This window comes from Chiloscyllium plagiosum, unplaced genomic scaffold, assembly GCF_037043375.1.
Source record: "Chiloscyllium plagiosum isolate Xiang-an unplaced genomic scaffold, Cpla_swu_hap1 HiC_scaffold_5, whole genome shotgun sequence".
Classification (NCBI taxonomy): domain Eukaryota; kingdom Metazoa; phylum Chordata; class Chondrichthyes; order Orectolobiformes; family Hemiscylliidae; genus Chiloscyllium; species Chiloscyllium plagiosum.
The window spans coordinates 87887939-87904238 of NW_028270143.1; the positions used below are offsets into that span (position 1 = coordinate 87887939).

The window sequence follows — 16300 nt, forward strand, 5'->3', positions numbered from 1 at the left end:
ACAAAATGCTAAAGTATCTGGAGTGCTGTGCATAGTTAATGCATGGGATGCAGTTCAGAGAAGGTTTGTTAGAAGGTTTAAAAATTGGTTGTCTAATGAGGAAAGGTTGAACAGGCTAGACTTCCATCCAATCAAATTTAAGAGAGTAAGAGGCAACTGGAATGAAACACAAAACCCTGAAGGGTCTTGACAGGGTAAATGTGGTCAGGATGTTTCTTCTCATGGAAGAATCTAGGCCTAATCACCGCTTAAAAATCAGGGATCACCCATTTAAAACAGAGATTAGGCAACATTTCATTCTCTGAAAGGATTGTCTTTGGAACTCTCTCCCTGAAAAGATGGAAATATAGTCCTTCAATATTTTTAAGACCTAGGCAGATAAATTTTTTGTTAAGCAAGGGGATGAGTGGTTACTGGGGTAGGCAAAATGTTGATTTGAAGTTATCATCAATTCATCCATGATCTTATCGAATGACAGAACAGATTCAAAGGGTTGAATGGTCTTCTCCTGTTCCTGATTCAGATGTTCCTATCAGGCATATTGGATAGTGGAGCTGAGCTAGATCAGCCACAGCTTTGTTGAACAGTAAAACAGATTCAAAGGGTTAAACAGCACACTCCAGTTTCTATTTCTTACACTGAAGTGCTAGGCTAGGTTTTGTACGCAAGTTATTGGAGGATGACTGTCCGACCAGAGGGGAGGCCTTTTGGATTTGGTACTCGGTAATGAACCGGGACAAGTGATGGGCTTGTTAGTGGGTGAACATTTTGGTGATGGTGACCACAATTCTGTGACTTTCACCTTAGTTATGGAGAGAGATAGGTGCATGCAACAAGGTAGGTTTTACAATTGGGGGAAGGGTAATTACGATGCTGTAAGACAGGATCTGAGGAGCATAAGTTGGGAGCATAGGTTGTCAGGGAAGGATGTCGTGGAAATGTGGAACTTTTTCAAGGAACAGATACGACGTGTCCTTGATATGTATGTACCTGTCAGGCAGGAAAGAAATGGTCGTGTGAGGGAACCTTGGTTGACGAGGGAGGTTGAATGTCTTGTAAAGAGGAAGAAGGAGGCTTACATAAGGTTGAGGAAACAGGGTTCAGACAGACCAGTGGAGGGATACAGGATAGCCAGAAGGGACCTGAAGAAAGGGATTAGGAGAGCTAAGAGAGGGCATGAAAAATCTTTGGCGGATAGGATCAAGGATAACCCAAAGGCATTTTATGCGTATGTGAGAAACATGAGGATGACGAGAACGAGGGTAGGTCCAATCAAGGACAGTAGTGGGAGACTGTGTATTGAGTCGGAAGAGATAGGAGAGGTCTTGAATGAGTATTTTTCTTCAGTATTTACGAATGAGAGGGACCGTATTGTTGAAGAGGAGAGTGTGAAACGGACTGGTAAGCTAGAGGAGATACTTGTTAGGAAGGAAGATGTGTTGGACATTTTGAACAACTTGAGGATAGACAAGTCCCCCGGGCCTGATGGGATATATCCTAGGATTATGTGGGAAGCAAGAGAGGAAATTGCAGTACCGTTGGCAATGTCAACGGGGGTGGTACCAGGGGACTGGAGAGTGGCGAATGTTGTGCCCCTGTTCAAAAAAGGGAATAGGGATAACCCCGGGAATTACAGCCCAGTTAGTCTTACTTCGGTGGTAGGTAAAGTAATGGAAAGGGTACTGAGGGATAGGATTTATGAGTATCTGGAAAGGCACTGCTTGATTAGGGATAGCCAGCACGGATTTGTGAAGGGTAGGTCTTGCCTTACAAGTCTGATTGAATTCTTTGAGGAGGTGACCAAGCATGTGGATGAGGGTAGAGCAGTGGATGTAGTATACATGGATTTTAGTAAGGCATTTGATAAGGTTCCCCATGGTAGGCTTATGCGGAAAGTCAGGAGGCATGGGATAGAGGGAAATTTGGTCAATTGGATAGAAAACTGGCTAACCGGTCGAAGCCAGAGAGTGGTGGTAGATGGTATATATTCAGCCTGGAGCCCAGTTACAAGTGGAGTTCCGCAGGGATCAGTTCTGGGTCCTCTTCTGTTCGTAATTTTTATTAATGACTTGGATGAGGGAGTCGAAGGGTGGGTCAGTAAATTTGCAGATGATACGAAGATTGGTGGAGTTGTGGATAGTGAGGAGAGCTGTTGTCGACTGCAAAGGGACTTAGATATGATGCAGAGCTGGGCTGAGGAGTGGCAGATGGAGTTTAACCCTGCCAAGTGTGAGGTTGTCCATTTTGGAAAGACAAATAAGAATGCGGAATACAGGGTTAACGGTAGGGTTCTTAGTGAGGTGGAAGAACAGAGGGTACTTGGGGTCTATGTTCATAGATCTTTGAAAGTTGCCACTCAGGTGGATAGAGCTTGTAAGAAGGCCTATGGTGTATTAGCGTTCATTAGCAGAGGGATTGAATTCAAGAGTCGTGAAGTGATGTTGCAACTGTACAGGACTTTGGTTAGGCCACATTTGGAGTACTGTGTGCAGTTCTGGTCACCTCACTTTAGGAAAGATGTGGAAGCTTTGGAGAGGGTGCAGAGAAGATTTACCAGGATGTTGCCTGGAATGGAGAATAGGTCGTACGAGGATAGGTTGAGAGCGCTAGGCGTTTTCTCATTGGAACGGCGAAGGATGAGGGGTGACTTGATAGAGGTTTATAAGATGATCAGAGGAATAGATAGAGTAGACAGTCAGAAACTTTTTCCCCGGGTACAACAGAGTGTTACAAGGGGACATAAATTTAAGGTGAAGGGTGGAAGGTATAGGGGAGATGTCAGGGGTGGGTTCTTTACCCAGAGAGTGGGGGGGGCATGGAATGCGCTGCCTGTGGGAGTGGTAGAGTCAGAATCTTTGGTGACCTTTAAGCGGCAATTGGATAGGTACATGGATGGGTGCTTAAGCTAGGACAAATGTTCAGCACAACATCGTGGGCCGAAGGGCCTGTTCTGTGCTGTATTGTTCTATGTTCTATGACATTAACTCCCAACCTTCCCAAAGGTAAGAACATAAGCACAGTTAACATGCAGCACATTAAGTTTTCCAGCATCCTTAAAGAAATCTGGCTGTGCCTGTGAGTGATGCTGTTGTTTTTAATTTACTTCAGTGTTTTATGTCAAAAGCAATGTTGTCTCTATTATATTGCATTTATTTTCATCTTCTGCAGCTATTTTGCATCAAAGCTTTCTCATATACTCAAGTTTTACCATTTATGTGGATTCAGACAAGGTCATCATATTCAGGGTAATTAGCTTCCTCCATTGGCTGGTTTGCCATCATAGTATGTGTCATTCAATTATACGGGAGTCCTTTCTTTGTTATTTTATTGCGCAATGTCAACGTTTTTGGCACGTCCATTATGTCCTATGCTAAATGCTTTTGCTTTGGTATTGCTGAAGATATATTCTGTTGAAATTCTTCATCAGCGTGACTTGCAAAAATGCCAGTTCAAGTGGAAAATCAACATTCACACTGTGTGAGAGAAAAAAGTGCTGGTTGGTAATAAATAGACTCTGATTAATGGAAGTGTTGCCATAGACAATATGCCGATTAATGCTGATGGACAGTAATCTGTCAGGTTTTCCTTACATTTTAAGCTAGGCAGGTAGGTGGTGGTCAGGGTGTTGCCTTTAGCAGTGAACAAGCAAAGGCATGCCACTTTTAGACACAAAGAACATAAATGCGCATTATATCTGGTTCAACTAATCAGCACTGCTCATAATATAACTGTTGGTTTATCCCTTGCATTGTCCTGATGAGTGCAAGATGGACAACCTCAACAAAACGTGTCTTTTTTCAGCAATACTCAAGTTTGGTACTACCAAATAACTATACTTGATTTACTTCCATGATATTTTTTCCACAACTTTGAACAATGAACACCAAGTCACTTTCTTTTGTACATGTTGCACTATTAAAGTTTATCAATACCTATAGGTTGGTGACTTTTGTAGCTCAGTTAATTCAGCATGCCATATCACAGCTTGCTTCTCCAAATGCAAAAATCAGTGACAGTTTCTCAGAATAAATCATTGTCATTGATATATAATGAATATTTAAAATTTGTACAATACATTGTCATTAACAACAATTCCTTGTCAAATTAAGAAAAAGGAAAATCTTTGATAATAAATTTAAATTGTAACTTTGTTCACTTAGAGTCATAGTCATAGATAAATCGCAACTTCGTTCAGTTGTCACAAACTCTTCATTTTTGTGCTTACATAAATGCATTCTTTAAGTATGAAATATGTAGAAATTTTATATGGGCAAATACTAGCATCAAAAATGGGACAATATTTGCATAATAATACATTTTTGAAAAAAATCAAAAAAGCAACATTATCTTGGGCTTTAGTTTCGTGGAATGTAGATAAATTTATGTTTCTCAAACATGTTAATGTCCTGTTCTAGTTTTTTCATTTTGGTCTCAAGTACCTCCTTGTGCATTTGCTTCGAATGAGTGTCTATCAAAATGGAAAGACTTTGATAGGCATGATTCAGCTCTGCCCAATTCCTCTTTAGTCCCTAAAATAGACCCAGAAAAAGAAAAGCAAACTAATCAATACTTTGATTAAAATTAGAATGATATTTGTTTAACAGTTAAATTAGTTTAATTATTTCAATGCTATTTTACGTACCCTTAAAAGCAGAGCTCATTAGTTATGACCCCTTAAACCATCCTTCTTTAAAATCACAGGATGTAGACCAAGTCAATATTTATTGTGCATTCCTAAATTGTCCTTGAGAAGGTGGTGATTAGCTACCTCTTGAACCACTGCAGTCCTTACTTTAGACTTCATAACAATATAGTACAATCTACAGCTTGCAAAGCCATTTTAGAAGGCTATGGGTGTGGAGACATGTAGGCCAGACCAGATAAGGATGACAGGTTTCAAAACCAGAGGGGTTCATATTGACATTTAATGATGGTTACCATTAGACTAGCTTTTTAATTCCAGATTTTTTATTACAGTGAAATTTCATCACCTGCTGTGGGGCATTATCTCAGGTCTGTGGATTAGTAGTGTAGTGACATTATCAATATTCCACCACTTTTCCGCTCTCCTACTTAGGAGAATAGTTTATGGTGATGATATAAATATGCAAATATTAAACTTGGTTGACAGCTAACCACCACCTTTTCCAGAACAATTAGGGATAGGCAATAAATGCTGGCCTAGCCAATGACACCACATCCCATGAACAAAATTTGGTTGAACTAAACAATTATTATTTTGAATATAGCAAGGAATTGCATTGGTTTCCTATTTTTCACAGATCTTGCCTTATGTTCTTCTTTCCAGATTTTTCTTTTCACTTGAAATCTATTTGTCCCAAGCCTGATGAAAGGGAGAATGTAAGAAAGAACTTTTTATGTAGCATATGGAGTGCAGGTTCATAGCTCCTTGAAAGTGGAGTCGCAGTAGATAGGATAGTGAAGAAGGCATTTGGTATGCTTTCTTTTATTGGTCAGAGTATTGAGTACTGGAGTTGGGAAATCATGTTGCAGTGGTACAGGACATTGGTTAGGCCACTGTTGGAATATCGCGTGCAATTCTGGTCTCCTTCCTATCGGAAAGATGTTGTGAAACTTGAAAGGGTTCAGAAAAGATTTACAAGGATGTTGCCAGGGTTGGAGGATTTGAGCTATAGGGAGAGGCTGAACAGGCTGGGGCTGTTTTCCCTGGAGCGTTGGAGGCTGAGGGGTGACCTTATAGAGGTCTACAAAATTATGAGGGACATGGATAGGGTAAATAGGCAAAGTCTTTTCCCTGGGATCGGGGAGTCCAGAACTAGAGGGCATAGGTTTAGGGTGAGAGGGGAAAGATATAAAAGAAACCTAAGGGGTAAATTTTTCACACAGAGGGTGGTACAGGTATGGAAAGAGCTGCCAGAGGAAGTGGTGGAGGCTGGTATAATTACAACATTTAAAAGGAATTTGGGTGGGTATATGAATAGGAAGGTTTGGAGAGATATGGGCGGGGTGCTGGCAGGTGGGACTAGATTGGGTTGGGATATCTGGTCGGCATGGACAGGTTGGACCAAAGGGTCTGTTTCCATGCTGTACATCTCTATGACTCTGTGACTGGGACCTTGCTGTCTTTGAATGTGATGTGACAGAGATGTTCAATATACCAAAAGGAAATTTTGGTATCATTAATAAACTCGTAATGCTACAGGAACAGCATCTGGGAATAGGGCTGACTAGATTGCAGGACAGAGAGGGGGCATGGATTCGAAAAGTCAAATATCCTCTTTCTGTGCCAAAATGACACTATGAACTGCGATTGCAAATGTGAATGCATGGACTAAGGACTAAAAGCATGAATTGGAAGTTGTAGGAGGTGCTAACGAGATGCTAGACAATAAAAAGACTATCAACATGAACTGGGAAGGAGATTGGGATAACTGTAAATTGATGATAATGGAAAAAGTGTACCATTCTGAATCCATACAGGAGCTGGAGAAATCAGTGAATATAAGCTGCACTGGGAGAATTACAAGGTAACAGAATGGCGAAAAAGACTTAATGATCTCATTAGCTTATACCTTTCATATCTTTTCTATTTTGAAATTTTAGCCAGATATCTGTTTCTTTGATGATATTAGGAAGTGGTAATCATTGCTAACCGACAACACTCTGTTCCGCTCCTCTTCAGTCAACATCTTCATGGAACCTTGTCGTATACGCTCTTTTACATAGGCATCATATTCTTCTTGTGCTTTCTTCTCCTCTTCAGACTGCTTAATTAGATAATCTGGGATTTTACCAAAGTCCTGCAAATAAAATTAGCCCAGAGTACTAAGCATCCATTTTATGAATTAACATTTAATGCATATTTGGATAACTGGAATCACAGATGTAGGATTTTGGAATATTTCTGTTGACTTCAAACATAAGTAAACATTTATACATAGTATGCAATTCCTGTCTACAAACTTTTACTTCATATCAAAAGTTAACAATGTAAAATGATAGTTCTAATTAGAATTTCAATGTTAAACATTCATTTACCTGTCATGTTTATAACAATTACCTGTCAGACCACTATGAGATGCTGTCATAGGATCTCATAGTGGTCTACAACTTTTAGTCCAATTTGGTATTGGACGACTAATACCAAATCACACTTCTGTAATAATTACTTGTTGTAGCACTAGGTGGCATTGTAAATCACTCAAATACTTTTGGGGAAAAAAATTCTGACACTTCTTTTCATCTCTGGCTAAAATGTTAGTATTTAAAATAAACTAGATAAAATTTCAAATAATTATATATCTCACATTAATGGTTTAACATATACTGCCATTTTTTAATGTCCACATTACAATTTTTAGTTGAAACTCTCAGCCTCTCTTAAAAGATTGGACTTCGACGGAACTTTTCTTCTGCTTAATCCTTTGGCTTAGTTAGCTAAAGGTAGAGTTTGAATATTAAACAGCTACATTGTACTAAATGTCCTGGAATGCATCAGCAGCAACTCATCTGTTTGAACATTTTCTACAACTTTTAGTTGCTTTTGCCCACTTGTTTTTCACAATATTTGAAAAACTACAGGTCAAAGCTTAATTCAGATTCAGTTTGTATAAACCTAAGAGAAAGAATGAAGTAAGAAGAGGCAATGATAAATAACAGACTGAACTGCTTGCACATGCATTTTGTTTCATGTTCCATAAATTTCAGAAGATATATTTACCTTGGAGCTAGAGCTCAAGCAATAACTGCAATGGTCAAATTAGAAGTAAAATAAGTAGGGTTGGTATGGCTGAAGTTCAATACTTTCTGAAGAAATGGTGGAGTTGTCAGTGCAGAAAGTTAACAGTCAAGTGGATGTCAGTTTGGGTATTGGTGGAGCTAGGAATTAGTGAATTAAAGTGGTGCTGAATCAAGAACCTGACAAGATCCTGTTGCTAGAGTTTAACCAGGGTGGATTTGTATGCAAATAGGATAATCTGTGGAGCTATAGAGTAAAGGAATTTAAATATTGTAAGATGCAATTAACTTTATCAGCCACTACAGAGGTTTCCTAAGTATTTTCTGCCAGGGTTTACAAGATGAGAGCATAGCAGGGATTAATTGAACTGTGAAACAAAGTAACAGCAAACTCAAAATATGTGATATCTTCAGTGCAAGGCCTTATTCAAATAGCTCTGAGTCACATTCAATTCAAAATTTAATTCTCTTTCTCTGTAAACAGATGCTGCCAGTCAGGCTGAGCATTTTCAGCACTTTCTGTTATCATTTCAGTGAAAGGCTTTTGTGTGCTTGCAGGTTTAGAGGTGAGAGTTTAATTTCACTGTTTTGAGTGTCATATCCTACATTTTGGAACACTTTGAATTACCTTAGAGTTTACTCATCTTCATCTTAACTTCCCTGAACCTGAACTACATCATGGGAGCAACAACTTAATGCAACTTAATGACCTGAACTTCTGATGAGAAGCAGCAGGCGGAATCACAGCAGTATCAGCAAGAAATGCAAAAAATGCAAGAGCGCTAACAGTGGCAGAATTCTCTGCGGCCAGCTAACACTCCATAAGACAGTAGGGATGGAGGATGGATGTTGAGAGTGCTCCAGTTTGAAGGAGATGGTACTCCCAGCACAGAGCGTACAAGCAATAAGCATCCTCAACATGATGGAACAATAGTGCTTCATCAACAGGTTGGCATCTGCAGGGTCATGGAAGGAGACCTGCTTCCAAGACTGCCAGGTGGTCAAGCATTCCAGTTACCATCAAGATTATCATTACCTTGAATGTCTTGCAGTTGATTCTCTAGTTCCTGCTAGAGATGTGCTAGTGTTTTCTCTAGAATCTCACATTTTGCTGCCTTTAAATGTATTTCTCATGACACTAAAGCCTTATTTCTGAAAGCCATCATTTAAGTACACCTTGATGTGACCAATAAAAGATGGCTGTCAGCTTCACTGCATTGATTTGTTTTTCACAGGTTCAGAGGGAATTACTGGCTCAACACATCTGGTATTCCATGTATTTTAGTTCAGCCAGAAGTCTTTATCAATTGCAAGAGACTTAACTTTTTGATTGTTAAAAACTATTGAAAATTGATCATAGTCTGCTTTAAATATCTAGGAAGCTACTACTATTCATTCATTCTTGAGCAGTCACCTCGCACAGGTTTTTGATCTTTTGGATAGTATTAGTGGCTGCGTCCTGAGAGGGGAGCAATGACTCCAATAAAGGAACTGTCTGTGAAATGAACTACCAGAGGAAGTAGTAGATGCAGGTGCTGTTACAACATTCAAAAAGACATTTGGACACGTATATGAATAGGAAAGGTTTTGAAGGATAGAACATAGAACATAGAAGAACACAGCGCAGTACAGGCCCTTCGGCCCTCGATGTTGCGCCGATCCAAGCCCACCTAACCTACACTAGCCCACTATCCTCTATATGCCTATCCAATGCCCGCTTAAATGCCCATAATGAGGGAGAGTCCACCACTGCTACTGGCAGGGCATTCAATGAACTCACGACTCGCTGAGTAAAGAACCTACCCCTAACATCTGTCCTATACCTACCACCCTTTAATTTAAAGCTATGCCCCCTCGTAATAGCTGACTCCATACGTGGAAAAAGATTCTCACTGTCGACCCTATCTAAACCCCTAATCATCTTGTACACCTCTATCAAGTCACCCCTAAACCTTCTTTTCTCCAATGAAAACAACCCCAAGTGCCTCAGCCTTTCCTCATACGATCTTCCTACCATACCAGGCAACATCCTGGTAAATCTCCTCTGCACCCGTTCCAGTGTCTCCACATCCTTCCTATAGTATGGCGACCAAAACTGCACACAATACTCCAGATGTGGCCGCACCAGAGTCTTATACAACTGCAACATGACCTCAGGAATCCGGAACTCAATTCCTCTACCAATAAAAGCCAGTACGCCATATGCCTTCTTCACCGCACTATTTACCTGGGTGGCAACTTTCAAAGATCTGTGTACATGGACACCAAGATCCTTCTGCTCATCCACACTACCAAGTATCCGACCATTAGCCCAGTACCCCATCTTTTGGTTACTCTTACCAAAGTGAATCACCTCACACTTAGCTACATTGAACTCCATTTGCCACCTTTCTGCCCAGTTCTGCAGCTTATCTATATCCCGCTGTAACCTGCCACATCCTTCCTCACTGTCTACAACTCCTCCGACTTTCGTATCATCCGCAAACTTGCTCACCCAACCTTCTAACCCCTCCTCCAGGTCATTTATAAAAATGACAAACAGCAATGGTCCCAAAACAGATCCTTGTGGAACACCGCTAGTGACGGCACTCCAAGATGAACCTTTGCCATCAACTACTACCCTCTGTCTTCTTCCAGCCAGCCAACTCCTAATCCAAACCTCCAACTCACCCTCAATGCCATACCTCCGTATTTTTTGCAGTAGTCTACCATGGGGAACCTTATCAAATGCCTTACTAAAATCCATATACACCACATCTACCGCTTTCCCCTCGTCCACCTCCTTAGTCACCTTCTCAAAGAATTCAATAAGGTTTGTGAGGCACGACCTGCCCTTCACAAAACCATGTTGACTATCCTTGATCACATTATTCCTATCCAGATGTTCATAAATCCTATCCCTTACAATTCTCCCTAAGATTTTGCCCACAACAGAAGTGAGACTCACCGGCCTATAGTTACTAGGGTTATCCCTACTCCCCTTCTTGAACAAGGGAACCACATTTGCTAGCCTCCAATCTTCTGGCACTACTCCTGTAGACAACGAGGACATAAAAATCAAGGCCAATGGCTCTGCAATCTCCTCCCTTGCTTCCCAGAGAATCCTAGGATAAATGCCATCAGGCCCAGGGGACTTATCTATTTTCACCCTTTCCAGAATTTCCAACACCTCTTTTCTACATACCTCAAAGCCATCCATTCTACTTAATTGTGACTCAGTATTCACATCGACAACAATGTCCTGTTCCTGAGTGAATACTGACGAAAAGTATTCATTCAGTGTCTCCCCAATCTCTTCAGCCTCCACACGCAACTTCCCACTACTATCCTTTACTGGACCTATTCCTACCCTAGTCATTCTTTTATTCCTGACATACCTATAGAAAGCCTTAGGGTTTTCCCTAATCCTACCAATTAAGGACCTTTCATGTCCCCTCCTTGCTGCTCTTAGCTCTCTCTTCAGGTCCTTCCTGGCTACCTTATAACTCTCATTCGCCCCAATTGAACCTTCACGCCTCATCCTTACATAGACCGCCCTCTTCCATTTAACAAGGGATTCCAATTCCTTATTAAACCACGGCTCCCTCACACGACTCTTTCCTCCCTGCCTGACAGGTATACTTATCAAGGACACTCAATAGTTGTTCCTTGAACAAGCTCCACATATCAATTACACCCTTGCCTTGAAGCTTACTTTTCCAAGCCACACATCCTAAGTCATGCCTCACCGCATCATAATTTCCCTGCCCCCAGCTATAATTCTTGCCAGCATTTGGATATGGTCCAAATGCTGGCAAATGGGACTAATTTAGTTTAGAAAACTTGGTCAGCATGGAGTAGGTGGACTGAAGGGTTTGTTTCCGCGCTGTCTGACTCCATGACTCTATCAAGGAACCCTTTTGGTAAAACCAAGCAGATAATCTACACCACCTATGTGGCCCCAAGGGCAGTAATAGAGTATCAGATCTGTAGGTGCCATTTACTATACCCTATTAAAGACACCCAACAGTTATGGTCAACATCACCTTGTAAAACTGCAGCTAAAGCAAAAGAAAATACAGAACGATTGCCTTTCTCTTCAGAGGAGCCAGGTGTGACTATGATGCCTGAAACCACTGGCAGAGAAGTCTCTGTCAAGAAGGCATGCTTTCCTGATCTGTGTACACAAGGAGGTCCGACAGTCCCATAAGAAGAGTGCTCACCCCTCAATTCAAATAATTTCTACAGTCAATATTGCAACCATCAACCTCAAATCCTTTCATCATTAACACGAAATCATAACCATTCATGGTACCATACACACTAAGTACGGTCAATGAGAATTTCAAACAAAATGTTATAGTGCAGAGGGAAGCCACTTGGGTCATTGTATCTGCACCAGCTATTATCCATTGTGACTTTGTGCCAATCTTCTGCCTTTTCATTTTTTTATACCTGTTTGTGGGATGTGGATGTTGCTGGCTAGTCAGCATTTTATTGCCCATCCCTAGTTGGTCCCAAGAAGGTGGTGGTGAACTGCCACCTTGCAATTTTGCAGGACACTTTTGTAGATCTTTTGTATTTAAATAATAATTGAATGTCCTTTTGAATGCCTCAGCTGAACCTGCATCCAACACAATTCCAGGAAGTACATTCAAACCACTCTTACATGAAAATTTTTTTTCTCTCACCTCTCATTTGTTCTCTTGCAAATCACTTTAAATATAAGCCATAGCTATTAATTTAACCTGGGGCAGTGTTTGTAGAGGAATAAGACGGTGTTATTTTCTGGGTCTGTAGATTGTGAAGGAGCAAAACTGGCCTTTGCAGTGATATGTACTTCTTGTCAGATGTGGGAGTTTAAAGAGAGTTTAAGGGTTACTGCAGATTATATCTGCCAGAAATGCTGTTGGATGCGAATCTTATCAGATCGAGTGGATCGGTTGGAGAGACAGATAGAAGCGATGAGGAATTTGTAACAGCAACGGTATGTGATGGATGGCAGTTATAGGAAGGGGGGAAAGTCTCAGATACAGTCACATAGATGGGTTAACTCCAGGAAGGGTGAGAGGGGTCGGCACCTAGGGCAGGAGTCTTTTGTGGATATACCCATTTCAAACAGGTAAGCTCTTTTGGAAAATGTAGGGGGTGATGGATTCTCAGGGGAACGTAGCACGAACAGCCAAGTTTCCGGTATTGAGACTGGCTCTAATGAAACGATAGGTATATCGGCTTCCCAGAGATCAATTGTGTTAGGGGATTCGGTAGTCAGAGGTACAGACAGACATTTCTGTGGCCAGCAGAGAAAAAGCAGAATGGTGTGTTGTTTCCCTGGTGCCAGGATTAAGGATGACTCAGAGAGGGTGCAGAATGTTCTCACGGGGGAGAGGGGCCAGCAAGAGGTCACTGTCCACATTGGAACCAACGATATAGGAAGGGAAAAGGTTGAGATTCTGAAGGGAGATTACAGAGAGTTAGGCAGAAAGTTAAAAAGGAGGTCCTCAAGGGTTGTAATATCTGGATTACTCCCAGTGCTATGAGCTAGTGAGGGCAGGAATAGGAGGATACAGCAGATGAATGCATGGCTGAGGAGTTGGTGTATGGGAGAAGGATTCACATTTTTGGATCATTGGAATCTCTTTTGGGGTAGAAGTGACCTGTAAAGAAGGACGGATTGCACTTAAATTGGAAGGGGACTAATATACTGGCAGGGAGATTTGCTAGAACTGCTTGGGAGGATTTAAATAGTAAGGTTGGGGGGGGGGGGGGGGGGGGGGGGGAACCCAGGGAGATAGTGAGGAAAGAGATCAATCTGAGACAGGTATAGCTGAGAACAGAAGTGAGTCAAACAGTCAGGGCAGGCAGGGACAAGGTAGGACAAATAAATTAAACTGCATTTATTTCAAAGCAAGGGAAGGCAGATGAACGAAGGGCATGGTTAAGAACATGGGACTGGGATATCAGCAATTACGGAAACATGGCTCAGGGACGGGCAGGACTGGCAGCTTAATGTTCCAGGATACAAATGCTACAGGAAGGATAGAAAGGGAGGCAAGAGAGGAGGGGGAGTGGCATTTTTGATAAGGGATAGCATTACAACTGAGCTGAGGGAAGATATTCCCAGATATACATGCAGGGAAGTTATTTGGGAGGAACTGAGAAAGGGATAATCACCTTATTGGGATTGTATTATAGACCCCCCAATAGTCAGAGGGAAATTGAGAAACAAACTTGCAAGGAGATCTCAGCTACCTGTAAGAATAATAGGGTAGTTATGGTAGGTGATTTTAACTTTCCAAACATAGATTGGGACTGCCATAGTGTTAAAGGTTTAGATGGAGAGGAATTTCTTAAGTTTGTTCAAGTCAATTTTCTGATTCAGTATGTGGATGTACCCACTAGAGAAGGTGCAAAACTAGACCTACTCTTGGGAAATAAGGGAGGGCAGGTGACTGAGGTGTCAGTGGGGGAGCACTTTGGGGCCAGCGACCATAATTCTATTTGTTTTAAAATAGTGATGGAAAAGGATAGACCAGATCTAAAAGTTCTAAATTGGAGAAAGGTCAACTTTGACGGTATTAGGCAAGGAGTTTCGAAAGCTGATTGGAGGCAGATGTTCGCAGGTAAAGGGACGGCTGGAAAATGGGAAGCCTTCAGAAATGAGATAACAAGAATCTAGAGAAAGTATATTCCTGTCAGGGTTAAAGGGAAGGCTGGTAGGTATAGGGAATGCTGGATGACTAAAGAAATTGAGTGTTTGGTTAAGAAAAAGAAGGAAGCATATGTCAGGTACAGACAGGATAGATCGAGTGAATCCTTAGAAGAGTATAAAGAAAGTAAGAGTATTCTTAAGAGGGAAATCAGGAGGGCAAAATGGGGACATGAGATAGCAATGGCAAATAGAATTAGGGAGAATCCAAAGGATTTTTACAAATATGTTAAGGACAAATGGGTAACCAGGGAGAGAATACGGCCCCTCAAAGATCAGCATGGTGGCCTTTGTGTGGAGCCACAGAAAATGGGGGAGATACTAAATTAGTATTTTGCATCAGTATTTACTGTGGAAAAGGATATGGAAGATATAGACTGTAGGGAAATAGATGGTAACATCTTGCAAAATGTCCAGATTACAGAGGAGGAAGTGCTGGATGTCTTGAAACGATTAAAAGTGGATAAATCCCCAGGACCTGATCAGGTGTATCCAAGAACTCTGTGTGAAGCTCGAGAAGTGATTGCTGAGCCTCTGGCTGAGATATTTGTATCATCGTTAGTCACAGATGAGGTGCCAGAAGACTGGAGGTTGGCAAACGTGGTGCCACTGTTTAAGAAGGGCGGTAAAGAGAAGCCAGGGAATTATAGACCGGTGAGCCTGACCTTGGTGGTGGGCAAGTTGTTGGAGGGAATCCTGAGGGACAGGATGTACGTGTATTTGGAAAGGCAAGGACTGATTAGGGATAGTCAACATGGCTTTGTGTGTGGGAAATCATGTCTCACAAACGTGATTGAGTTTTTTGAAAAGGTAACAAAGACGATTGATGAGGGCAGAGCAGTAGATGTGATCTATATCGACTTCAGTAAGGCGTTTGACAAGGTTCCCCATGGGAGACTGATTAGCAAGGTTAGATCTCATGGAATACAGGGAGAATTATCCAGAACTGGCTGAAAGGCAGAAGACAGAGGATGGTGGTGGAGGGTTGTTTTTCAGACTGGAGGCCTGTGACCAGTGGAGTGCCACAAGGATCGGTGCTGGAGCCTCTACTTTTTGTCATTTGCATACATGATTTGGATGCGAGCATAAGAGGTACAGTTAGTAAGTTTGCAGATGACACCAAAATTGGAGGTGTAGTGGACAGCGAAGAGGGTTACCTCAGATTACAACAGGATCTGGACCAGCTGGGCCAATGGGCTGAGAAGTGGCAGATGGAGTTCAATTCAGATAAATGAGAGGTGCTGCATTTTGGGAAAGCAAATCTTTGCAGGACTTATACACTTAATGGTACGGTCCTAGGGAGTGTTGCTGAACAAAGAGATCTTGGAGTGCAGGTTCATAACTCCTTGAAAGTGGTGTCGCAGGTAGATAGGATAGTGAAGAAGATGTTTGGTATGCTTTCCTTTATTGGTCAGAGTATTGAATACAGGAGTTGGGAGGTCATGTTGCGGCTGTACAGGACATTGGTTAGGCCACTGTTGGTCTATTGCGTGCAAATCTGGTCTCCTTCCTATCGGAAAGATGTTGTGAAACTTGAGAGGGTTCAGAAAAGATTTACAAGGACGTTGCCAGAGTTGGAGGATCTGAGCTACAGGGAGAGGCTGAACAGGCTGGGGCTGTTTTCCCTGGAGCATCGGAGGCTGAGGGGTGACCTTATAGAGGTTTATAAAATTATGAGGGGCATGAATAGGATAAATAGACAAAGTCTTTTCCCTGGGGTCGGGGAGTCCAGAACTAGAGGGCATAGGTTTAGGGTGAGGGGGTAAGATATAAAAGAGACCTAAGGGGCAACTTTCTCACGCAGAGGGTAGTATGTGTGTGGAATGAGCTGCCAGAGGATGTGGTGGAAGCTGGTACAATTGCAACATTTAAAAGGCATTTGGATGTGTATAT

General features: G+C 41.7%; 1 protein-coding gene across 4 annotated transcripts in view; it reads right to left on the reverse strand.

The window, feature by feature from the left end:
- Nucleotides 1-16300, reverse strand: part of enkur (enkurin, TRPC channel interacting protein) — a 52592-nt gene that overhangs the window by 19616 nt on the left and 16676 nt on the right. For 3 of the 4 annotated variants that reach the window (XM_043690475.2, XM_087987433.1, XM_087987432.1), the window contains exon 4: nt 6636-6782. In XM_043690475.2, coding sequence (XP_043546410.1) covers nt 6636-6782 — 147 coding nt within the window. Of the gene's footprint in view, nt 1-4030; nt 4530-6635; nt 6783-16300 lie in introns of those variants that run through there. The other variant, XM_043690474.2, reaches the window with a different exon arrangement.